The sequence below is a fragment of the Rissa tridactyla genome, chromosome 2, assembly GCF_028500815.1.
Source record: "Rissa tridactyla isolate bRisTri1 chromosome 2, bRisTri1.patW.cur.20221130, whole genome shotgun sequence".
Classification (NCBI taxonomy): Eukaryota; Metazoa; Chordata; class Aves; order Charadriiformes; family Laridae; genus Rissa; species Rissa tridactyla.
This window is the reverse complement of record NC_071467.1, coordinates 47724239-47751071: the sequence shown is the minus strand read 5'-3', so window position 1 is coordinate 47751071 and position 26833 is coordinate 47724239. Positions and strand designations below refer to the sequence as shown.

General features: G+C 41.9%; 1 protein-coding gene across 3 annotated transcripts in view; it reads right to left on the bottom strand.

Annotated features, from left to right (window-relative positions):
• KLHL14 (kelch like family member 14) overlaps nt 1-26833 on the bottom strand; it is a 65106-nt gene that overhangs the window by 26877 nt on the left and 11396 nt on the right. For all 3 annotated transcript variants that reach the window (XR_008465149.1, XM_054193570.1, XM_054193568.1), the window contains exon 3: nt 19738-19859. Coding sequence is in view for 2 of the 3 variants with exons in the window: in XM_054193570.1 (XP_054049545.1) it covers nt 19738-19859 (122 nt within the window). In the remaining variant the exon portion in view is untranslated. The remainder of the gene's footprint in view (nt 1-19737; nt 19860-26833) is intronic.

Below are 26833 nucleotides of genomic sequence, written 5' to 3'. Positions count from 1 at the left end.
GTCCTCAAAAAACTTTTTGTGGATTTAGAAAGCATCCAGTCAAGCAACAGAAGCAAAACCATGTTTCTTAAAACTAAATACCAAGCTGAATATCATAGCACAAGTAGCTGCTATTTAAATCAAGAGGTGTCAAAATTCATGGGCTGAACCACGTTCACACAGAATCACAAATAATTCACAAATCACACACTAGCGCATGCTCATGGACTGCTGACAAACAGGATAAAAGGTCAGGTTAATTTAAAACACAGGCCATTCTGGGACTGCAGGATTCAACATGTACAATAGAGTAAATTAAAGTCGTTGTGATCAATCCCAAATACTTAAAATATACATTACTAAGTATCCTCAACTGGCTTGCATTTTTGGTTGAAGAAGTTAATTTTGCAAACAGTACTGTTCATGAAAGTATCATTTTCAGTTAGCTAGGTGAAGGGAAGCGAGGACTGAGACACAGAGTCTGCATGACTGAAACTGGGACTCACTGTGCCGGCAACTGTGGCTTGGACCAGGTTCTGGTAGAGATGGGAATGAAACTGAAATGAACAGACAGGGATGGGTCGTGTCAGGTTGGAGGTGACATGGCAGAAGGGACTGGGACTGGAGCAAAAGATGGCAAAATCCACAAATACAGCAGCACATACTGATCCAGAGCCCCAAGTCCTGCACACTTCACACTCCGCTATCAACACATCTGGGTGGAAACTTGGGCTGTTTGCACCTCCTGGTTCCCAGGACACATAGCCTCTGCTGACACCCGCAACTGCCTAAATTCAAAAGGCAGAGAAGCGTACACCAGATCTACAAAGCCAGCCTACATGACGCACTGTTTCTCAGCATACCTTGACAAGGCATTTTCACCTCCAAGTCTATGTAAATACTGAGATGTGGGGCACTCAGAAGTTATGGACTGCCATTTTGAAAGGCTGCAGTGCACATCTCCTCTGGCACCTCTGTGTTTATGCTGGCATGGTCCTTAAACAGCTAACCATGATACTTCCCAACTGCCCATCTTGCTGAAGGTTCAGCCCCATGAACACCAGAGACCTGCAGAAGCTGCCCCTGCAAGAAACATTTCTGCCCTTTCTTGTCCCAGGTCCTATCACTCCTTGTGATGGCTGATGCATGCATGCAGTCAAGCAATAAACAAGCAAGAAGGCACATTATTTTTTTTTAAGGTACATTGAATTTAACCCAAATCTGTGAGGCCGTGAGAAGAAGGGAAGGACTGATGTACCAGCAGCAGCACCAGCTTGCATCAGCTTATTGCAGTTGTGAAACTACAACCTCAGCACACGATACCAAACCATTTAAATGGGTCTAACCCAGCGTTGCTGTGGTCCTGTCCCTCTCACAGCCCAGGCAATCCAGGCCCCGCTTCGTGCCTGCACAGTCTCTCCTCGGCACCCCTCTGTGAACCCCTTCAAAGCAATAATCTGGTGGAAAAATAACCCAGAAAGCAAGAGAATAATTTGGTTTAATGCCCTGAGCAGGCTCATCCAGGAGTCAAGTTGACTTCCAGTGCTGAAATAAAGAAGGAGAAAGGACCATGGGATGGGGTTTGGGTGGAAAGGAACTTGAAACAACAGCAACAGCTTCACCTACCACATGGCCACAGCCTCAGTGCAGGGGATGAAGGCTCCCTATGAATGAAGCTGGTAAAAGTGAACAAGACCTCTGACTGCAAGAAGTTGCTTCACTTCTGGAAGGTGTGCAGGGAGATGTTGGGGGCTGCAGGAGCAGACAGTATTTCTCACAGTTAAGGTGCTGTGAGCTGGAGGATGGGATCCTGTTCCTGCCTTTGCCACATGATTTTACTGTGGTGCTAGTCAAGTCCCTTAAGCTAATTTTTTCCACAGTGACCCATTTCCCCTGTTCTGAGAACACTAATTACGTGTGCTTCATTTTTGGAGAGCCTGCTCTGATCCTTGTGTCTGATATGCAGGAGCTCTCTGTGCTCACTGCTGCACCTGAGGTAGGTGGGAGAAACAGTCTGGAAACCAAGGTCTGAGGGGTCTTGAAATGGACACCCCAAAATAAAGGATACCTTTGCCTTGAACTTCCTTGCATCTCTGTTCCTTGTCTGCAAAATGGGAACAATGTCAGACCACGCTCCTCACAATGAGGATGGTGCAAAAATACCGTAATGTGACAATGAAGCAGCTGGCCCCTGTTGTTGTGAAAACTACAAAGGAAACCTTGTGAAAAAATCATTTCTTCACAAGATTTTAGTAGCCTGTGACAGATGGGACCTACTTGCCGAACAACAGAGAAAATAAAATACTGTGAGGAGAAATTCAGCACAGTCCCTTCTGTGCACTGACATGTGACAAAGAGTAGTATGTGATACCATTACAGATCGCATCTTTAGGCTTATGCAAACAGAGGCCAAATTAAGGCTGCAGAAGCAGCTCAATTCTCACGTTTCGTAACTCCGGAGGGCTTGCTATATCACTGTCTAACGCTCTTTTCGAGCTTGGCGGAAGTCCCTTGTGTGTGATCCACCCTGTGTCTGAGAGGCAGCTAACGCCTTCCTCACCCCGCAGCTGCTCCAGCATCTCTGGATCACCCAGAGTCCCAAGCCTACCCAGCCCACAGCCAGAGGTGCAGGAGCCTTCCTTATACTCCTCTTCTTTCTCCACCTCCACCTCCTCCTCCTCCTGCCGCATTCCCTTCCCGCCGGCAGTTTGAGGCTAAGCCACTAGATGGGGTGCGGAGTGCTCGGCTCCCCCCTCCCCCGGGAGAGGCATTTCCATCATCTTTTGGCTTCAGGTTTTGCAGCCAACCAAAAAAACAAAAGAGGTGAAACGCGGCATAAAAAAAAAAAAAAGCCATAGCCAGCTTCCTCCCAAGCAGTTAACTTCTGCTTGTTCCTCCTGTTCGGCGTGAAAGGGATGAAACCAAACAGAGTACACAAACCCCAGCAAACGCTCGGAGCATCAATCCTGAAGGATGCTGAGCCCCCGCCGGCTCCCGCTGCCTGCCATGGGCATGGCGGGTGCTCAGGCTCTGGCAGGGTTATCAGTCATACCTGCTCTGCCTTCTCTTGTCTCAGCTCCCCGAAGCCAGACTGCGCGAGGAGCAGTCAGCAGTTTCGCTGGCAGTCCACACACATCTGCTTTCCGACTCCGCGCGCCAGTCCCAGTGAAATATAGAGCAGGCACAGTTCCCTTCCCCACCAATACGCCGCCAAATCTCTCCCCCTCTCTCTCTTAATAACGATCTGGAAGCTGGCTAAAACAACATGCTTGCTTTTGACAAAGAGCGTGCTTCCTCATTACGGGGGTAAGGAAGGGGAAAGAAGACGTGAGGAAACTGTGATACAAAAGAATAACCTAAAGAATTACAGGGAAAAAAAAAGAAAAGACTCCTTTCTAAAATAGTCACTCCCTTCCAATGGAAAGACAGTGCTTTACTCAAGGTTAATCCCAAACTGGTCGGCGTAAAGGTGGCCATATTACAGCTCTCTTCTCGTCTCCCTAAAGAACGATTATTTGAGGAAGGCACAGAGGAGCTGAAGCATGCCTATTCCATCAGGAATGTGGGAAGGGACTGGTATTTACCTGCGTACGCACCGCTGCCAAATTACACTTTCTCTCACTCTTTCCCAACTGCTTACAAGAAGAACTGTCCCTCTCAAGGCATCATCCATCCCAGTAACACTACTTATTATTAAACCTGTATATTAAATACAACCAAGCAGTCCTCTTCCAGCCTCTTCCAGCCTTCCACAAAAACACAGATACCCTAGATGCCCTATACAGCACCTTTTCATGACCTGGCCCAGCCCTGCAAGCTCCTGCAGACTCTTATTTTTCTTCTCCATGGCCAAGAGAAAGATAGCAAAAAGGCAGGATCATTTTGAAGTCAGTCTTTTCCTTGTCTGGCATGGGTAGAGAAAGTCTTCCTTCCATTCAGCAGAGGAAGACCACCTGAGGGCAGCTGTTGGGAATGCTCCTAACACATGGCAGCACTACTGACAGGGTAAGAACACCCTCAGTTCTCCTCTTTACCCCAGCAATGGGATAAATTGCATTTTGCAGCCTGTCACAGCTGGCGCTGCACAGGCCTGTATCCCTGCTGGTGTCTCAAAAGCCATCGTGAAAGAGCCGCACACGGGCATACACCCAAATGGCAATGCAGCACTGGGTTAGGCAGGGTTACACCTCAGCTCTGAACTGGGAGATGAGCATGGGCAGCCAGATTTGTGCTGCCCAACAGTATGTTCTGTCACGTACCCTGCAGGTGAAAACTCAACTTGACCTTCACTCCTGATGAATCTGGATTTTCACAAAGAGAAACAGATGAAAAACATGTGGCAGAAACAGAAACACAAAGGAAATAAAACCAAAAAGTGCACTTGAGGAGCTATTTTTTTAATTCATCGTAAAAACACTGTCAAAATACACAGTACATCATTAGCGGACATTAATACAGACCAATCCTGTCTGAGGAGTTTGCAGTCTTCCTATATATTAAAAAAGACAGAATATTATTCCAAATGCAGTGCATTTGCTCATATCTATTCATACGGACACTGCTGATCCACATTTGGCTAAAACAGATGTGTTTTTACACAAATTAGGTTATTACTGATACAAACAGTTTTGATTCATACTACAGAGCATGAACAGATGATCAGCGCAATTGCTTTGGTTTAGCACCATGCTTGTGGAAGTCACCACTTGTCAGCTGGGCTGCAGTAATTGCTTCTAGTTTCTTACAATTAGAAGAAGCCACTAGCTTAAACTAGCTTATGCCACTGACTAGATTGTTTAAAAGAGCGCATTTCACCTTACATTTGTAAGCACCTAGGAACATGAACACTAGCAGGCATTGTGGCTCAACTAGTGGGCCCTAACTTGGAGAAAAGCAGATGAACTGCATCTCTTGCAATCCTTTCACCATAACAAAATTGCAAAGGATTTAGGCTCAGAACAAATTCCACAGATAACAAACAAACACTAATAGCAACTATCTGCAAAATGAGCTGGTGAAATCAGCCTACTCCTTGTGCCAGTGTATGTTATTTATACAGTTCAAAACCTGAAGTTTTACACTGACTGTACATATCCCAAGAAGTAGTGTGGCGTTTGTATTAGAGAAATACCTTTGTTAAAATGCCATAGAGTCCTTAAAGCTGAGCTTTAGACATTGAATCTGCCAAGACGGCTCCATATGATCAGCTGTATGTAGACTTTCAAATGATGAGCCCTTTGATTTATTTTGTTTTCTGACATAAAGTAGTAATTTTTGGCGTTCTGCGTTAGGTAGAACCTCTGAGTAATTACAAAAACCTTTTTGGGACACTTGCTGAGATCAATGTCACTGGAGGTTCACAAATACATTAATTCTTATTGCAGTACCAGGGTACATAAACATAGTTTTGATAAACATGAATACTAATCATTTTTGCAAAAATCTTGTCTTCAAATCACATTACTTATTTATTTAGTCATTTAGGCCGTAGTTATTTGCTCTCTATTCTACAGTACAAGTGCTGATAACCCAAAACATTTTCAAAAATTACAATCCAGACCACTAAATCCAAGACACTACATATGCTTGATGTCCCTTCAATTTACGTTCTTCAATTTACTTTCCATTTACTTTTAATTTTCAACCGTAAGATCAAAACCTCCCATTTAAAAAATAATCAGCTGAATCACAAAACTTTGTCTTAATATACTAAATGTGCAAGATCAGAGATAAAATTGTTGGCAATGCTGCTAATGTAACTCTGCAGCAACTTCCTTGAAATAATCAGAATTAGGTACTCAGGCTTTATTTAGAGGCACAACCAAGGGTGGTATTATTGTTGGGCTCTGAGGGACAGTCCCACGGTAGAACTGTGAGTACTGGAATTGTTATGGTATGCTGTAGTGATACCTGAACTAACTTCATGCTACTGACTTAGCCCCAACTGGTGTACTCTCAGGTTCTCTTTTGTTTTAAAGGTCAAAGATGACAAGAAACAACATGTTACAAAGGCATGTAAAAGAATCAACAAGTGGATAAATCAAATACTTCTTTCCAAATTTTTAGTATCTGTCCGTGGGTTGCTCCAGTGGACAGCCACAAATCATTTTAAAGTAGAACAGACATTAAATTCATAATAGACTTCATGCATAGATTGTATGGAGTGGTATGAATTTGGTCCACACAGTTCACTTTTCTTATGTCTAATAGCCCAGATTCTCCCTTGCTCATGGTTTTGTTTTTTTTTTTCCTGTGACGCTTATGTGACATTTTTGCACCAGTGTCTGGAGCCCACCCTGGGCAAATTCCAGTTGCAGACCCACTGGGGAGCTCTGGCATCTGTCCTCCTTGCCCAACTACTCAACACCCAGTGAACCCAACCAAAACCAGAACTTCACCGTGCCTGCACCCTCCGTGGCGTTCCTTACACACAGAATTGGTGCACAATCTTTAAGTCTTCCAGTACTTTGGTGCTACCTCTACAGCCTTGCTTCTGCAAAGAGGAGGAGACTGTCCATCCCCGGCCGTGCACCCGAGGGCAGGTCCAGCACCCCACAAAGCCTCAGAGTGTCAGGGGAAACGCAGACCTCTCAGGAATGCATTTTGCATACTGCAAAAAGGTAATTAGCGACTTCAGAAGCAGAGGCAAATAACTGTGGTATCGTATGGTTAAATGGCCAGCCCTGGAAGAATTTTTTTGTGGTCAAAATCAATAGAAGGTGATAGATTGATAGAAGTTTTCTCTATGAAAAACATTTTCTCCTGAAACAGGGAGTTTAGCATTATTCAAACAAATTCTTCTATTATTTAAAGATGTATCTTCATTCCCGTTGAACACTACTGTTTCGTGCCGTGTAAAGCCAGAGGACTTTCTCCTCTAAGGAACCACTTATTTTCTCTGAGGACAATGAATTCTTTTCCAATATTGAAAGGTTCAAGTGAAAGCCCTCAAGTGACTGCAACTGCTTCAGTGCTGTTTTACCTGGAGGGAAAGCCCTTTCCAGGGCAGCCCTGCCTCTTTTGAGAGGAGGTTAGGCTGTTAAAATCGAGCAGCTGGGGTGAAGCCAAATCATGACTTTAGGAAAAGGGCTGCTGTGTCAGGGCTTTATTGTTGTAGTAAATCTTTGTTGTTAAGAAAAAACAAACTTCTGAGCGCTGAAATGATCATTTCTTGGAGCTGCACTGGAGAACGCCCAAGAGCTGACAGGAGGACAGTGGGTCCAACCTTCTGCCCCCGTGCAGAAAGGCCCTGACACACCCTGCACATTAACAAGACTGAAGTTGGAGGCTTGAGCCCTGTATAAACCCCTACATGGGCCACCTCTGCCCTGGATGTATCTTTCTTTCGTGTGGCTGAAGTTAATGGGAGCCAGTAAACGCCCAGCTGATTCCAGCCGTTGTGATTCTGCCGAATAAAACAAAGTTTGAATGAGCTTGTGCAGACATTAGTGGTAATGCAGCTGGGAGACAAGGACTGCATGGGGACTAGCCAGAAGGCTGGGATTTGGACACCACAGATGACCCAGCTCTGTGCTGCTGGCTGCCACAGTGCTTAAAATAATTGTAGTTCTCTGGAGAGACTATACAGATAAACTCTGTCCTATGTTAATGCACCGTCATACAGAGTTGTTTACAGGCAGTACTTAGTAAAGTACTTAATAAAGTACTTAAGCATGTATTTAAACACACTGCTGAACATCAGTGTAATTAATACTTTGCTGAATTAGAGATATGATACGAATACATTTTTCTGCTGTTGTAATTTTTCATTATACACACTTATAAGCTGGTCATAGGGATTTTCTTTCAGTTTTGCATCCAGCAAATGAGTTAATTTGGGAGTCAAATTCTGCCTTAGTTATGCCTGCACAATGCCTTTCACATGCATGAGGGCAGAAGACTGCTCTATGACCTTTAATTGAACGTCTTTTTTGTTAGTCTGTAATGATTCATCTAGGAAAAAAGAAAATCTGGTTCTTTCTGATCTGGCAGGTCTTTGACATTCCTTTCATGTCATTTCAATCCAAAAAGTATCTTTTACATACGGTGTATATGTTTGTTAAGGCTGTGCGCATACAGCAGCTGTAATTCTTGACCAGCAAGCAAGCAGCTGCTGGTGAGTACATTTTGGAGCCATACAGTCTGTTCTTCTGCATGTAAAACTGGGGGGAGGGAAGGGAAGAGAAGAAATGCGGCTCTTACATCACTTATCATGTTAATTCTATTTAAATCTATTTCCATGATTTCTAATAACATAATTTGCCAAGCCTCCCCCCACCTGAAAGTAATGCAAGTGCTCCTCTCTCTCTTTTTCTTTCCTACTTAACCCAGGGGGAGCATTTACCATCTCCTAGTTTCAAGTTTTGGAGTCAACCCTTTTTTGTTTTTTCCTCTTTTTCTTTTTCAATAATCAGAACTCAAAGCATTGACCTACCCATATACATTAAGGTGCTGGTTATTGTCATCACTTCAAAACAGTCATTCCACTCACATCTATTTTGTTTTTACTCACAACAAAACAAGCATGATTTAATCCCAGAGTTGAAGACTTCCCCCTCCCCCCGCCAAATTAAAGCTAAATTGTGTGCATTAAATACATTACCTACTTGTAACAAAATGGGAAATTTAAAAATTGTTCAGTCACAGATAATTTGTTACTGAAAACGACAGGCTTGCATCGGCCACTGGAAGCGCTGGGTGTTTGCTGAGCTCAGTGAGCGCCTGGGCAGGTTTACCCGCCCAGGTAAACATCATGGAAAACATATGTTTACACAGTGGAAAAGATCCCGATTCCCTTTCGTGGTCCCTCTCACTACTCTCAAGGATCCTGGTCTCTCATGCCAAACGGCCGGGGTGCTGGGCTTGCTCCCATGCCTCAGCCCTCACAGGCAGTTCATACGGATGGAGGTTAGCTTGAGGCACCTCAGCGGGAAACCAGCCACCCTCTCCAGGCCAAAAATACAGCCCGGTGTATTTCACACACCTCTCCCCACAGACGCTACGGACAAGACCACTCCACATCAGTTTCTGCCACTCACCCCAGTCCACCGATAGCACCTAATTAGGCCTTGCACCCTCAAACACTCTTGTGACATGACTTAATGCATTCAACACCCTGTTATGAAGAGACTGCTTTGGGAGACTGCGACAGCACCTCCCACCCCTTCATGTGCATTACCTGCAGGTATCTCACAAGAGCAGAAGGAGTCTTAGGGAAGCACTGGAGGAGACGCAGGCGGAGGACTGGAGGCATCCTGCACCTCGGTGGGAGGGTGGATGTGAGCCCTCAGCAGCAGAGCCACAGGCTGGGCAGGGAGCCCCAGCTCACACGCCATGGCCCCCAAAAAGCCAGCACAGCGATTCTCCAGGGCAGCTCTTGGGGGGCTCGAAGTCACCCCTTCTTTTTTTTTACCCCTGGGGGTGATCTATTCACAAGCAGAGGAGGCATGGTCACAGGGCAAGGCAGGGTAGCTCGTACTACAGCTGCCTTTGTTGCTCCTGCCCGGCAAATACTAGAGGACATCACTTGTCTAGCTTGACGGGAAGGCATATGTTAAAGCAATTAATTCATTTGCCCTAAAAGACTGAGGCCAGGCAAGAATTTGTACCTTTCCTAGTGCTCAGTCTGATCTTAAGCGATGGGATTTCCACCATTTCCCATGGGAGATTATTCCACAACCTAATAGATCTCAATGTCAGGAAGTTTTTTCCTGATATTCAGCCATAATTCATATCCATGAATTATGAGCTACTGTCGACATCACACCCATTGAGGCATTCCTAGAGCCTGCTTCATTTAAAATTATATGCTCTAGTTATGCAGGGTTTCTGTGTACTAGGGCAAAATGCTTTTTCTGCAGGTTAATTCATTACTATTCAATTTGTTAACACTTTTTTTCTCGGTGTGAACAGTCATTCTGCAGTTGCATACCCTATAGTAGCGCAATCCCCATTTGGGAGTAGAATCACAATATATAAATATGACAAAACAACATACCAAAACCCATCCCCATAAAGACATATTATTCTGCTCCTGCAGATACTTACTCCAGCATTCAGTTAAAAGAAAGCAGTAGCTCATACAACACCTGGTAGGAGACAGAAAGCTTAGAAAAAAAACCCTCTTAAGTCCATAATAAATTTTATTTCTGCCTTAAACAGAGGGAAGGTACAGGAGTAAAGGGGCGGGTAGGGAAGGGTGAAAAGATGGGGAAGGAAAGGGAGAAAGGAACTTAATCAAGCTGTGAGAAAATAGAGGAAAATTGAAAAGAGAACAACTTCCTACTAACAACGAGCCACCACAACACAATAAGGACATGCAACAGCAAATGAAGTTGAGGATGCAAAATGTGTACCTCTTGCCATTAATAGCACTTACAAAACTGAGAAAGCTAAGGCAGGCTTCTGAAATCTCTGTTACAAATAATTGTGTTCTTGGAAGGAAACTGCCCTTTGTTTTAAGAACATTTGAGAGGAGGAAATTTATAAACCATGTATCAATTTCTCAAAAAAGTCAGGATTTCTATGAGAATGTTTTATGATTACATTTTGCCCAGCTAGCGGCGCTTTGCCATACTGTATGCAACCCATCTGTACATAAATAATATGTCACATTAGATACTGAAAAAAAGGGAATGCTTTCTAAAGTAAGCAACTAGAAACTCACCAGAGTTCATTTTCATCTCCATACATGCCTAGCTCCTATTAATGCTACATAAATCCCAGAGCAACTAGATAAGAATAAACACATAAATTTTACCCGAAATCAGCTAAGAAACAGAAAGCCGTGTTTGCGGTGAGCACTAAATTCACACAATGCCATGTAATTTTGCGCGGAACTCATTCCAGATGGCTGATTTTTTAGAGACAGTGGCAAAATAGTATTAAGGGACCTACAGAAACACATCTGGTGAGAACCGTTTTGACAATACTTCCTTTCAGTAGAAATTAAGTGACTTTACTGAAATCTGTACCTAGCCAGGTAGGGATACTTGCTTTGGAGAGAAGACAGGACAATGCAGCTCCCAGTTCCTACTGGACCAGGATACGTGTGTTCACAGCAGATACATGATGCCCATAGACTGAGATGACTCGGAATGTTGCAGATCCTTTAAGACTACGTTAAGTCCAAGCACCTATGCTCTGTTGCTCACCTGGATTTAGCGGTAAAGTCGCGGCAACTTGTTATTTGTAGCTACGCACTTGCTGGTTTGCAGTTAGCCTTGCAAAGCTGGACAAAACTTTTTTTGGTGAGGCTGTGAAATACCCTTGGGGACACAGGAGAGATTCATAAGTTAAAAACTGCAAAGCTGGGACTTGAACCTCAACTGTCTGCCTTTTCACCAACCCACGAGAGATGTTGAGATGAGAAGGGACATTCTGATACAACACTGGTTTTGCAAAAACATTTGACGGAATTTGTTTTCATTTTGCCTTGGAACAAAGCTGTAGAAGTTGCTGCAAAATGGAACTGTCATCCTCAAGCCATCTGTAAAGATGCGTAACTCAAACTGAAAGATGAGGTAGGAAAAGGTAAGCTCTGTGATCCAGGAGGGAAGTTTTGAGTCAAAGGTTCTGATGTACTTGCAAGGATATGGCAGGGAGTGGCATCTCCAGGAACCGGCAGCTTTTTTTGTAAGACGTCTCTACAGAAGCCTGACACCAGCATCTGTTGTGGAAATGGCACAGATCATCTGGTAACTCACCTGTCTTACACCTGCTGCCTTCTTACTTGGGGCCACCCACAGCTCTGCACTGTCTTGGAACAAGGCTGTGCCTTGTTCCCTTGTCTCACTCAGGTTTTTAACCACAAACGTTCCTGGCTGACCAGAGGCAGAGAACAGGACATTCGGGTAACACTTCTGGACTCCACTGGAAAGTAACTGTTTGCTGGTGGAGATTCTGAGGATGAAGGTGAGTAGATTCAGGCATCTTTGTGTATGCAGAAGAAAATGAACAGCCTGGTTTCCAGAGAGATGGGCGTTCACAGATCCATAACAAAGGGCAGAAAGAGAAGCTGAAAGACTACTGAGGGCTTTAGCACAAACAGACTGAATGCAATGATAAGACTGGCTGTTTCAAAGACACAGCATAGCAAGATATAAAGGGACTGGGAATACAGAAAGAGAAAGCTACCCAGAATCTACAATACACCACACTTACAAATAAGAGGGGAATATGCAGAGCAATCTGCTCGATAAATAAGCAGAAAGTCTCAACTGAAATGATAAAAAAAACAGTTAATTTTTTTAATAAATAATAAAAGTTAATTTAGTTACACTAGCCCTTCATTCTCTGAGGTGAAGTGAACAGGTTGCTTGGTCAAGCCAGGCACAGAGTGCAGAGGTTATCACAAAAGACACACACAGTCAAATAACACCTAGGTAAAAGCAGAAGCTCACAACATTGTAATCAAAAAGAAAAATGCACAGAAAGAGAGCTGACATTCCTTGAAAGTTATCTTGAATGGTAGTGCAGCAGAAAACAGTATTTAAGGCGCAAATCCAGCATTCATTGTGAGAACATGCTACATTTTCACTCGTTCTTAGAGCTCTGCCTTGCTCTTAGACACACAGGCGTGCACCATTAATGGCACTTGCATGGTTGAATTCCCATGCATCATCCTCAGAATGGGAGTTGTGGCTAACCTCTAGTACGTCACACGTAAAAAAATACTTGTCACTATATTTCTGTTTCTCACTTCTATACTCTCACTTCCCGGTATCTGTAAAGTGTGTGGTTTATTGGCAATGTGTCTGACCACGTTGAATAAATCTCCTAAATCCAGGCTTAAAGTTGGATAGTTGTACTGATCAGTCAACTTTTCTGTATATGAATCTCTCTTCTTTTGTGACTGTTTTCCTGGTTTTGAACCTTTTAAAAGGGGCTAAATATAAGAATGAAAAATACAGGTGGAATTTGTGTTTAAAATTACCTTTTAATGCAATCAGTGTGTCTATTTAAGAAGGAGGATACATATGAGCATGTACACGTGTACATGTACAACTTCTACATACGTCTACCACATTTATTAAATCTGTCTATGGATAATATCAAGACTTCTGCCTTAGCAATAAGCTAATGCTTGCTCAAGCTTTTCAATGCAGTGCTGAAACCATCCTCGACACAGCACTGAAGCAGTAGCTGCAGCATCCCTGACTGCTGGATAAATGGAGTAAGAGAGATGAAATTTATCAGGGCTGCCAAGAAGTGTTCATCAGGACACATTTTTGATTAACGTGTGTGCTATTCTCACAAGTGACAAAAAAGAGGGAAGAAATTATAACTGGCATATGTCAAGAGATTTAACCTGTCCACCTGACCCGACTCACTTTTTGCGAACATCACTTCTTTTATTCAGCTACCAATTAGTGAGGGGTAAATTGAAGGAGGAAAGCTTTCCTTCTAACATGCTATCACTCTTCTAAAAAGTAAAAGCTCTACAGTGGATGAATTTATTTACTTAAAAGATGTAACATTTCCAAAGCCACAATATATGATAGGCATCTAGTAGTACTTAAACATTATGTCTTACACATGTCTTTGAAATTTTCTCCCAGAATCTCTGATGTGAGCACATAATTCATATTGTCTGTCTTCTAAGTAACCAAAGACAGAACTGGATAAAGCTCTCCAAGATATGAAGGACCAAGAAACTCTCAGTGACTCCAAAGCCACTTCAGAAAAAACAGAGGACTTTTGTTATTAATTTGCCCAGGAAGGACAAAGTATCATTCTGTACAGGAAAGGCTGATACAACTGAGCACCACAGAATTGCCAAAGAAAACAGAAACAAATGTAACCTATTCCAGCAGAAACAACGTAGGCTGGGGAGTGGAGTGACCCAGGTTCTCTGATGCCGACTGTGACATGAAGCAAACCATTCTACCTTCCTTTTACTTGACTTCCCTGTGGATTAAATGCATAAATAATGATGCTGGAAGGGTTTCTAGAACCACCAGTATGCCTCAGTGCTGGCTGACATTCAAACTGTTGTTACCGAAGATGGAGGACTGCTGTAGAGGAGCCTGTACTGTCACAGAACGTGTTAAAGGGAAATTCAAAAAGTCGGAGTGACAGAAATCAAAAGATGTTGTACTCAGACCAGCCTACCGGCAGTGGAGATTGCCTCATGTGAAAAAGAAAGCACAGACAACCTGGGGAAGGAAGGAGGCAGCAGACCACCTTTGTCAGAGCACTGAGGATGAAAAGGTTACCAGCTGCTTGTTATGATCAGCCAGTCAGAGGAATACAAATAAATGACAACTCCTTGATATTGTGCAATTGCTGCTGGCATGAAGGAGAAAGATGGAGAAGGAAATCGAAGTGCCTGATTCATTGTTTGTCCTTACACATGGAACAAACACAGCAGAGGCAAGTACACCTAGCAAAGGGGAGGAAGGTAAAGATAACTAAACTAAGACTAAGGAATAACTAGGAAAAGAAGTAACCAGAAATGGGGCACTGGTCATCTTGACTAAAGTCTCCAGTCTGGTGACCTTCTGGACATTGCCCTGTATTTCCTATCCAAATATACCACCTGTATTATATTTTTCACTGGACAATGACATTGGCTTTCACATTGGATTAAAATCCAAACCTAGTGCAATAATGAAGCATAAATGCACTACTGCCCATACATGCATTTGCCACTATTTTGATGGTCATTGAATCCCTTCCATGCTTTACACAGATGATGTGGTTAGCTAGGGAGGTTAAGGAATGTTACAATTAGCATCTTTCTGAAAAACAAAGTACCGATATGAAAGAAAGATCTGCTGCAGCTGCAGCTTCACATGGATGGAACCTGCCGTCTAAGAGTTCAGTAACGTTTCCAATATTTTACCCTTTTGTGCTTTAGAGAAAAAGGAATTTTGCATTGAAAGGAGGATTCATTGTACACCTAGAAATCTGTAAGACACAATTTCTCTCCTATTCATCGCTTCTAATCAGACAGATGGATACATTGCTATGGAAAAAATACCAAAAAAAAATAAAACTAAAACAATGACTGCATCATTTTTATTTATTTCTTGCATTCTCTGTTCACGTAGCAAGAAATTTAATTCCAGTTGGATCAGTCTCCTGTGATATTTTTTTCTTTCATTTAATATATTTTTTAAATGCTTAGAGGCATTATGACAGAAAAGCATGTATTTTTTGCCCTGGTTTATACCCATCATCTTTACCATTACAACAAGACAAAAGCATTAAAGTAAAATTAATCATGTCAAAAGATTTTAGCAAAAAACAAGGGAGACCATGCATAAAGCATCGCTTTGTCTAGTGTGAAGTCACGCTCTGATTAAAAACATATAATGAAAGTGAAAGTAATACATCATTGCCTTAGCAGTAGGGTTTTTGGGAGAGCTATGCAATTCTGAACACAAAAAATCTTTATAGGCTCCGGATTTTGAAACTTGCAATTATTATGGAATAATTCTAACAAACAAAACATTGTTTCACTTCCTTAAAGTTTAATTAATGTTAAACGTTGCAGTTAAAACAAACAACCAAAGGAGTTCTAGGATTAAACAAGGACTCCTGGCAGGACCATAGCTGGTAATTAAAACCAAAGCAGCAGTGGCTGGTTGTGAGCAGTGAGGCATGAGGTGGTGACACGGCGGCGACCCCCCCCACTGCCCCACATCCAGTAAGCAGCTATGAGAACCGCGAAACATTACGGAATAATGAAACCCCATTAATAGAGCAGAACTTTTGCTGTTGCCAAGGGCTGTCCAACACCCATCGGCCCCTCAGTTTGTGCCACTGGCAGTGGTAGCCTGTTGCTGCTGCTACGTGACACAGGTAGCACCCAGTTAAAAAATGAAGTGATGCTGGTGCAGGTGTAAGCAAGCCTGAAAAGAAATCACGCAGTGAAGATCCGTTCGCTGCATTTTGCCATACAGTCTATAAAAGCCTCTACTTTGCTCAGGCATGACTGGGCAGTAGGAAACGTTCCAAATTATACAGCAACGCGCACAATCTCAGATTAGGATTATGCCCACATCAAGTAAAATTAGGTAGCAGAAAATGTTTGTAAAATGCCACTTACTTTCTCCGGTTTTGTCTTTATTCTGTCTCTATTCTTTGTTGGCAACACAGAAAAAATAATTCTCTGAGAAATACCAGACAGGAAAAATACACAGTAATACTAGGCTGTGAAAAATCTACCAATCCCTTGAGCCATAGCATTCTTGCCTATAGATGATGACATTAAAAAATTGGAAATGGGTGCATGCTTCCCCTCCTCTTCTGGATATATGAACAAGGCAAGTTGTTTTCCTGATACCTTTAGAATTACTCCCATTAGTACTGATGCATTTGGTGCTTTGGGTAGCCAGGCAGAGAGAGGTGGGCAGTATCCCCTGCCAATAGATCTAGTCTTGTCGCGGGAACAAAATGAGATTGCTACTCTGCTGAGCTGTCATACTCGAGAGCTTGTGCTGTTCCACCTGCAACTGTCTTCACAGCTCCAACTGCAGCACCGCGGCTTACAGGGAGTCAGTAGTTTCTGATGGCTGATCTTCTCCTGTTCCTTACGCATCACACAAGGCAGGACACAGAGCCCTAAGCAACTGAGCATTTGCAACAGCCGCTCTCCACACGGAGAAGGAAAAAGGCAACATGCAAGCAGTTCCCCCTGAAATGGGTTTGTAGGCCATGCTGAATAACTTCTGGGGCTTCTCTCAGTGGAGGGTGACAAGAGGAGATTCAGTCTCCTCTCACCCATCTCCTGCTCCATGGCCCAGTGTTGCACCCAGGACTAAGTGTTTGCAAGCTTCTTTTACACCCTTCTTACTCCCAAGTGCCACTGGCACAGAGTGTAGAAAATGAGCAATGTAGATAGGTTTGGAGGAGGGAAAGGGGAATTTCTGTGCACATTTACATTGGATCAGTAAGGCCCTAAGTGCGAAACCTGGCGTTTTGTTGGTGCATGGGGGAATCTATTGGAGGGTAGAAGGTTAAAGAAAAGACTTCATAAATGTTTGCTAGTACAGAAGGAAACCAAGTACACCTAACGCAATAATAAGACAGAACACCCCGAAATACCGGACTACAAGGTCTGAGATTCTTCCCATCACAGAACCTTGCGAGCAGGACACAGCTTTTACTCTGTCCCTGTTCACAAGGGAGCAAACTCCTCATTTGCACTGATGAGCTGAGGGTGAACTGCAACCTCAGGACTGACAGCACTGTCTAAACAAGTGAAAAAGAAACTGAAAAAAAAACCAACCTTCCTCCTTCGCGCTGATTGTACATCTCTGATAAAAATAAACAGACCAATTATTTTCCAAAACTGAGGACTCTCGGAGAGGTAAAAGCGTAAAGGAAGGAAATAAAAATACTTCTTCCTAAACTGCAAAAAGTACATGAAAAATAAAGATAGAACAATGTCCTTAAATACCCACACACTGTAAATATCATAGTATGTTGATACAACACCATGACTGCACTGAACTATTGCCATGTTATAATGTGATTAGTTTGTGGTCTTCCCTAAAACTGCTCAGTCGCAGTTCTTCAAGTCCCTGCACTCCTATGCTGTGGAGTCCTTCAATGTTTTGTGTAAAGGACAGGACAAAACTTCTATTCCAACTTGTCTCCACTTACCATCCTCTCTTACATTAAGTTAGAAAATAAAGCAGGGGATACTTGAAACTCTTATTTAAACTTTAAAAAAAAAATAATAATTGCTACCATTTGGTGAGTGGTAATAGTATTTTCTAAGAAATCATGCTTGTTAACAACCTTTTTCAGCGTGAAAAGACATCCTCGAACAGTAGTCCAGGCCAAGTGGGCATCCTTTTCTAGCAGTTTTGGTAAGAACAAGGATTACTCATGTCATGAGAGGGCTGTGTATTTGACAGCCACTGGCTCAGCCAACACTGAGACAGATTCTGGGACCTTCAGGACTTCCAGTGCTGAGGACCAAGTGCTTCAACATGAGGTAGCTAGGATTGTAACAGAAGCATTATCTTTTAATCACAGCACAGAAGGTTCCATGCATTAACCAGAATGGAAAGAGAATTTTTGTTTTCTATTTGCTACTACTTGTTAGAGGTAACACAGAAAAGACTATGTTCTTTCGATAAAATTACATGAAATTATTCAGAAACACCTCTCAATACCATCGTAGACAGTGGTGCTATTCAGATACTAGCAACGGATTTTTAACCAGAACATTTAGGTATCAAACCTCTGGCTCCAGTTTCCCACAGTCTTGGAGACAGCATCACAACGTAAGTAACCAAGAACTGAATAAATTTCATGCTTACAAAATCTGACACATCTACAGACAGGTAAGATTGGGAATAAAGTTTTTTTTTTTACTTTAATTTAGTGGAGAGTTCAGACCTTGAAGTAATAGATCCATTTCTCCTGCCTATCCTGGTGAGCCACTGGGTTAGACACAACGAATTCAAAAAACCTGAACGCTTCTACCTTACACAATATCATTGATTTTTCACCGACTTACCATCTTCAGAATTTTCTTAGAAGTAGCATACAGAGGTAAGTATCAAATCTCATTATTTTGAAAAATGTGAAGCATAGTATGTTCCCTAGTACAGATGCAGCAAAATTTTCTAATGTACAGTTCATATGACCTTTTTTAATTGCCATCCTTACACAATACCCTCAACTATTAGTCCAGGGCATCTATACCTAGGCAGTCTTTATGTTGCACCACTCTGAGAAAGGCTCCTGATTTTCCATGGGAGAAAGCAATTTGCAAAAGCATAATTTCAAGTCCTGCATCATAGCAGTCTTTTTAATTCTTTTTCATCCTAACCTGTGTATATAAATATTAACGTGGATGTGCCCCATTAAAGGGCTTTGGACAAGGGAGGAAGAAGAGAATTCTGTAAAAGGTATTTACTGGGGAAAAAAAGCAGCTCTATTAGGAAATCCAGGTTTTACCAGTTGTCCAGTTTTAGAAGTATGGCTTTGATTTATGGATCAAAATTGCTCATTTATTATTTTATCTATACTGCTTTGGGCAATTTTGACAGTTAAAATTTAGTTTTATTGACCAATGCAGCCAGTTTAGCCACAAGGGGACTAATGCACACACAGCCTGCTGCACTCAAGAAGCTATGATTTGATTCCATGACCAAGTCAGACTGGGAATCACAACCAACATAACAATAAGTTCCAAATCTTGATGCTCGAGGCAAAATGCTTCCTCTAAAACACAATCAACCTTTAAAAGAAGGTGGGAAGGAATTTTGTGATAGGAGCCTCCATGCACTGTTTATTGTAGCTGATATATTCCACCAATGCTTCTGTGAGCAGTGGACACAGAGCAGTATAGAGGAAACCTTTCTTTAATGATTGTGGACAACAGATAAAGCTGGAAGAAAGAAATGAAAATGCAAAAGAGAATCAAAGGTGTGCTCTAGTACTATGCCTTACCAGGGATCTAACTCTGAGAAAACTGTCTTGAACGTTGGCTTTTTTTTTTTCTAAACCACATTTTATTCCTATGTACATAAATATGCATGTATTCATGTCGCAGTATGAAAGACTTACAAGTTTACTTAAAAAACTTACTGGAATGATTTTAAGCCAATGTTAATTTAGGCCTATCCTATTATAAAATTAGCATCTTCTGCAATCTCAATTTATTGCTCCATTGTGAAGCCCCTTGTGATACATAAACAAATCTCTGAAGAGAAACAAATCAATAAAGTGTCTAATTTGATTAACCATGTTTTTAAATTCATCAAGACAACTGTACAAAAATAAACCACTTACTTGTCAGTATTTTCCACGTCTTCTTTTCATCATCATAATACTGAACCAAATTGCTGGGTAGCCGGTCAGGTCCGGGAGGCAATCCTCCAACCAATAACAGCATTTTCTTATTGGAACGAATTCTTCACCCAAAACAAGAGGAAAGATGAACAACCACATTACTGAGGAGTATTTTTAGTGGCAACAAAATCATAACCATCAAAAGAATGTTCACTGCTTGCAGTTTTCTATTTCATTTTTTGTGTTTCTTTCCCCAATCATGTCTCAACAATTTTTTGAGCCAAGCAGAAAAATGATCAGAAAAGCTGCATATCTCTCTACTCACGGAATAATAAGCTTCCTTTATGCAATTTGTTAGAGGTTCATTCTAGAACGACCTTTTTCTTATATTATCCCTTTAAATCATCACTCTTTACAGCTGAATACACATGAAATGCTCTGGAGTTGTACTAAGGTTAAGCATTAAAGTTGCATGTCAAAAATCGTATTAGTCAAAATCATTATTATAAGCCATTCTACACTCAAAGAACCTTGAAAAAATTAAGGTTATGCAGAGAGTTTGTGAGCCAACTCTTTAATCACACACTGAACTTCAGATATATAGTTTAGTACAATTAGCAGCACTGGGCTAATGGTTATGGGTTAAATGCTACTTACAAGCACTTTTGTTTGTTTAATTTAGTCCAGACTCTTGCTTTCACTCTCCCCCCCGGCTCCCCCCCTTCTCTTTGCTCTCCCCCTGTGCACCACTGGCTATAGCAACACCAATTGGTAAAAATGAGACTGTGATGTTGTTGTGAGCCTCCCCAGAGTGGAGCCCTGCCAATGCTTGCCACTGATCCAGCGGCATGAACCTGCTCAACTGTGCAAAGTCACTCTAATTCCCTCCCTCTGTTTTTCTACCTTCTCCCCCAGGGGGCAACCACTGAAAGGAGTGACTACCCACCCATCAAGAGCTGGCAATTCGCTGCTATTAACCGTGACCGTGATTCCCAATCTGCCTGGCAGTTCTTAAGAACAGGACTGCAATGTCTCATATGCAGTAAAAGCGGTTATCTGCACCCTGGCCTCCAACGCTCCACCTGATGAATGTACAATTTCTTTGCAACATTAAGGGATTTAGCACAATTGTAAGTGAAAAGGGGAGGGGAGGCCCAGACCCCCAGATGAGCCCTGATGCTTTAATAGTCACTTCGCATATAATTGAACTTTCATCAGTTATACTAAGCTTGGGTGTGATAACGCTGAAATAAAGGTCTACGCTCAAAATGTTCCTGCGAAGTAGGAAGGTGACATAGCCTGGAAAAAATGCATCGATAGAAATGCATGTGCAGAGGGACCATGCATTTGATGGAAAGCACGCTTGCCAAACACCAACACTTTTCCAAGCACGACAACATCACTGTAGCAATATGTGTGTCAGTCTGCAGCAAACATTCCTGGCCAAGAAAAGTACAGAATGCCATGAACCAAAGCCCACCACTACAGGGCTGCACACGGCAGGGTCAAACCTCCACCCAGGAGCTCCAATCTCAGCAGCGCACTCCAGCAGCGGGTGCTTCACCACTGAGACACATCACTGGATTAGCTCCCACTACCACCTAGAATGAATCTTGAGCACCCACCTATTTGCATTTGTAGCAGGACTGCATCCTCTCTTGAGAAAACTGGGTAAAATGAACCAGGTCGTGCTACACGCACTACCCGAAAGGAACCTTCTTCAGGGAGGGAGCACCCAGCTGAACGCTCGATCCAAACCATGCTTATGAATAAAACCTTTCAAATGGCTGACCAAAAGACAACCACAGACTGCAGATACATCTATCACGAGGATGGCCAGGGAATTATCTGGCAGATGGCCTTGTTTGTTTTTAAATGGATTTAGGGCTCAGGGAAGGTCCTGAATTGACAGCAGAGGAAACGAAACCCAGAGGAAACGAAACCCTCGCTGCAGGGGAAGGAGCTACATCATGGGGGCAAGGACACTGTCCAATGCTGTCCTATCCCCCCTGCTTTGCTCCTGATGTGGGAGGAGCCCCTGCAATCCTTCAGGCTTTCTGACAAGCCAGCCTTTAACCTCTACACCATACTGCTACGTACTGCCAAACGATGACTGCTACCTGCCCGCCAGGCTGTATCTGTGTAGAGTATCAGGAACTGTCTCATTGTCGCTGTCGGCACTGACTCCACTCAGTGAGATCAACCTCTGTGGAAAGCTTTCCTAAGCATTGGTAGTGTCTTCAAATGTTCGATCTCCCCAGTACAGTTTTTAATGAGAGAACATTTGATAAAAACTATTCAACGCAGGAGTATGATAAACTGGTTTTGGTATGAGTTAGGGATGCCTGCACACGTAACAAGGGGCAGAGCAAACCAGAGCCATAAGTCAGTTATGCATGGCCACCCCTAACGATAGAGAATAAATAGTTTATTCCAACCCTCTTGTGTTGTATGTTATATCACAATCAACTCCCTGTGTATTGTGAAATTCACAATGCCCTTGCAAGGTTTACTTGATAAAGGAGTTTATTTTGATTTTCATCTTTCATCTGTAAAACTCCCTTCTAACTCCAAAGCACTGTGAAAAACCAATGAATGGCCAAGGCTCGATAGTTAAGGTGAAGAATGAAATGTCAGATGTAACTCTGAGTTTCCAGACTTTGGCAGCTGCAACTATCCTTAACATTACTTTTTCAGCTAAACAATCTGAGAAGCCACTGTTTCTTGAGATGGAGTAGCACGGCTATATGGGAATGTTTAAGAAAGATTTAGTATTTTCACATGTTTAAAATGGGAAGTAGCATGAACAGAAGCTCTTTAACAAAAGTTTAGTAAGAACTTAATAGCCAGCACAGGCTCTACCAAAAGATCAGGGAACTCTCACGTGGCAAAAAAGAGATGGGTCCTTTTACTCGAAAGTATCTAATTCATCTGTATTGAGAACTCTTCCAGTGAACCAAGTAAAGATAATACAATAACTAAAGATATGCATGTTTTAAACAGATGTGTTTTCTTGCAGCCAATTCTGCTTTTTAAGTTTTGGTGTGAATCGCTACATTTTAGGTTTTGAATTTTTTTTTCTTTATTACATTATATTTGTGTTTCATATTGCACTGAGCAGTATTGTTAAAATCTTGAAATACATTCTAAAATAGGAAAGACATGGAAATGATCACCGCTTATACGCAGAAGACTCTTCCAAATATTAATAAAAATGTAATTCAGTGAAACACTACAATGAAGGCAGGATTTAAAAAGATATGTAATACCTTGGCAAGATAAAGTTTCTCCTTTTCTTGCATTATTACATGTTTGCTATTTGGATAACTCAATATTACCATGTGAAACATTATGCATTATATCTGAAACGCTCTCTTTTCATAGTCCTTATTTCACAGTGTAATATACTACTCAGTTACATACTGTGGTTCACAGTGTCCCTAGCAAGGCTATTATGATCATCTTGTGTTCAATTAATAGTAGTGGGTCCTGGTCAGGGAAGGCTAAAATAATGTTAACCGTGACCAGGGAGGCTGATGTCATGGCAAAAAGCTGAGATAAACTTACGCATATCTTATCCTGAAAGCATTTCTGATACCTAGAATCAAAAACTCTAGTTCTTATTGATGAATAGTATTGTTACCATGCTCATACTTTGCAATTTCTCTTCTGCAAAGATTCTAAACCCCTTAATTCACCTTAATTAAGTTCCTGGGTATCCCATGTGGTGTGAAATTTATTTTGTCTTCTTACAAGAGTGGAAACCAAAGTATATTTTAAAGTTAACATTTTCAAATTTGTATCGTTTCCTTCAGGCTCACCAACCTAGGCATTTGAGAACTCATATAAGTGGCTTTGTTCTCCGAGACGTTGAATACCCATCAGCATACCTAAATCCTGCTCACTTCAAAGGTAGCAGGATGCGCACCAGCTCTAAAACTCAGGTCACTAGTCCATAGTCTAAACTAACCATGAATACACAGGGCAAAATGCTGAGCCCAAGAGAGTTTATCAACTCACAAGGAATCAGTAGAAAAGACAGTAACAGACCTCAATACTCCTGACAACCACTCCCACCCAAAGCTCTTTTTCAACCTCATGCGAATGGAAAATGCATGGATGGGAAATACTCTGCTTGTACATTGTTTTTCTTTATTAGCATATCCATCAATCTTTCACTGATGGGTTTTCCTTATCTGGGCAGTTAGTAGAAGTTCATTCTACCAAGGCTGGCAAGAAAACAAGCCCCACCAAACAACAGGTTTGCTCCAGCCTCTTCCAGTTTCTAAACAATGCAATCAGGCTCCCCTCTCTGCATTAGCAAACGCAAAGAAACAGAAAGAATACAATGATGAAGTGGCAATCCTGTGGTTCTTAATGCATTTGGTGTAGTGTTACACATCAGAAAGGAAACAGACATACAGATGATCACGGTAATAAATGGGAAAAAAGAAGACTATTCAACTATACTTTCACCTTAACTCAGGGCTGTAAAAAAAACCAAAAACCTGGATCATTAGTTCTCTTTTAATATAGGCTATTTTAATATAGGCTTTCAGCATGGAGCGAGCCAGGTGGCTCTTTGGACCAGGAACCTCACACACACGGGATGCCTTGCTCCTGCTTGAGGGCTGACCTTAAACGCAGCAGAGCCAAATCAGTCCTCAGGTATTTGCTCACTGAATGCAGGCACAAACAAAAACCGCCAGAAGACCAACACAAATCCAGCAAGAGCAGGTGAATGGGTGGTGAATTTCGCTTACATCCACAAACCTCATTACATCAAAGGATTTGAGAAACTGGAGGTTGACACACAGTGATACTATCAAAACAAGAAGTAGCAAGAATCTCAGAAAAAGTAGCTGTATTAACCTGCGGCAGAAACAAAACAGTGCCCCGTGGTTTAGATACCAGCCTCAAGGTAACAGACAAAGAGACAAATACACTGTCCCAATCAGCACTTTAGTTGCAGACCTTTTGTTTGTTAACATTAAAGACTTAATTTAATCTTCAGAAACCAGGATGGTCCTTAGCAACCTTTTTCTTCAAAAAAGGCATCTGAAGCAGTGCTGTGTTCAACAAAAATGTAACGGGGACTACAGTTGTGGTCTGCAAATCTGAACTGATGCCTCAGGCATCCATTTGTCCATGACTTGAAGAAACTGTTCTGCCATCACAAAACGTGTGATGAGATCTTTGGCAACTACCTCCCACACTCCTGGATAGGCACTTCAGTGCAACAAAAGCATCATAAGAAAACTGCTTATTTCAATGGATTTTGGCTTCTGCAGTTGACTGCAATGATAGCCGTGATTAGCAACACACGTTTAATAGAGAGAAAATATCATTATCCAGGAGTTTAACTATGAACTTGATGAAAGCCATAAGATACAATGTAAAATTTATTTTGGACAGAGAAATTCTGCAAGCCTTTGTTATCACATAAAATAAATTACTGATCATCACAGCCTATAGGTAAATACGCATACAGAATCCCTTCCAAACCCTTTAGCACTGCCAGGGGAAGGACCTGAGCTCTCACAGCCGCCAGACCAAGTCCTGCAGATCCAGACTTCTGCTGGAACTCTGAAGGAAACAGGAACCTCTTTCTCCTTCTGGGCAGAGACCCAAAACACCACTTCAGTTCCGTCAAAACCTAAAGCATGCTGAGGCTTATCTAGGTCACTTGTAAGTTATGACCAAGAAATGATTTAGTTCTGAGGTTCAAAATATGTTCAAAAATATGCCGAACATATGAATGTTGCTTTATGAATGGAGTTTTCTGACTCTCCTAAAGCACACCTATTGCCCAAGGCACACCCGAAATAATGCAAAAAACCCTCCTATTAATACTGGAACTGAAAACCAGTCTTATTGTTCATTTTTGTGACATGAAGATTCTGGTTTTCTTCTTTTCATTGTCAGTGGGGGCATGCTTAGCAGGCAGCCTCAAGTATGAGTTTTCATTGCACCAGAGCTCACCACAACATTCACTGAAGAGGTTTGTCAATGCCTAAAAGACATCCACTCTCCTGCCCATTTAATACATGTTGCTGACCACCGAAAGATTGAAGTTTAAGAACATGAATACTAAGTTGGGAATTATTTGCTACAGACATTGATTGCCATTTTTGTCTTAGGAACCTACTCAAAAGTTTATTTTTGTCCAATGCCTTATTTTTATTTTTTTTTAAATTCATAGACAAAAAAAAGGAGAGTCCCTGTTTGCTCCAACTACAGTCTTTCCTTTTTGCCTCTATCTAATAAGCCAAAGCCTAAGGGTAAGTGAATCTTTTGTCTGACAGGCCACGCTTAACTGTTGCAAAGTTATCTGACAAGTTAAAATTTCCTTTATATGCTTTTGTTTCTACAGGTGCCAAGTAATTTTCCATTCCCTGTGTTAAAATAACTTACAATGTGTTCGGAGCTCTAAATTTTCTTTATGAATCCAATCCCATTGCTGTTACTTATTTAGAATGTTCTCTAACTAAATCTTGAAGAGTTAGCGTATTTTTCTAGCTGAAGGATTTTTACAGTGAATGCCCCTTCCTTTTCGGGTAAGATCCCCTGAACTAAGATAGCTTAGGGTTAAACAGCTAACCTGGAAGCGTGGCATCTACAATCAGCACACCTTTGGGAGGAGCACACAGGAACATCCTTCTTATCTTTTGTCTCCCTGTATTACCAGCTTATTCTTCGTGTTAACAGGAGACTGGTACAGTTCCCCAGAAAGATGTTCAGTAGCTTTCCCATACAGAGTCCTGCCAAGGTTGCTGTATCCATACACAACACCATTGTTTCTTACACCTTGAGACAGGTTTTACAGATGCATTGCCTAGGGAGACCATGAATAGTACTTCTATAGAGATGATACCTACACAAATAGAGCATTTGAACACAAGTCTTTAAATCCACGGAGATCTGAATGCTAAAGACATCCTTACTAGCCATATATATCTGAACCACTGCAAGGGATTTGAATCAAAGGCATTTTACTACCAAAGTTTATATTGGTAAATGAGTCACAAAACCTCCCATGTCATGAATCTTATTGGCAAAATTATGCAAAAAACCTGATTTTCCATATTGTTGGCAG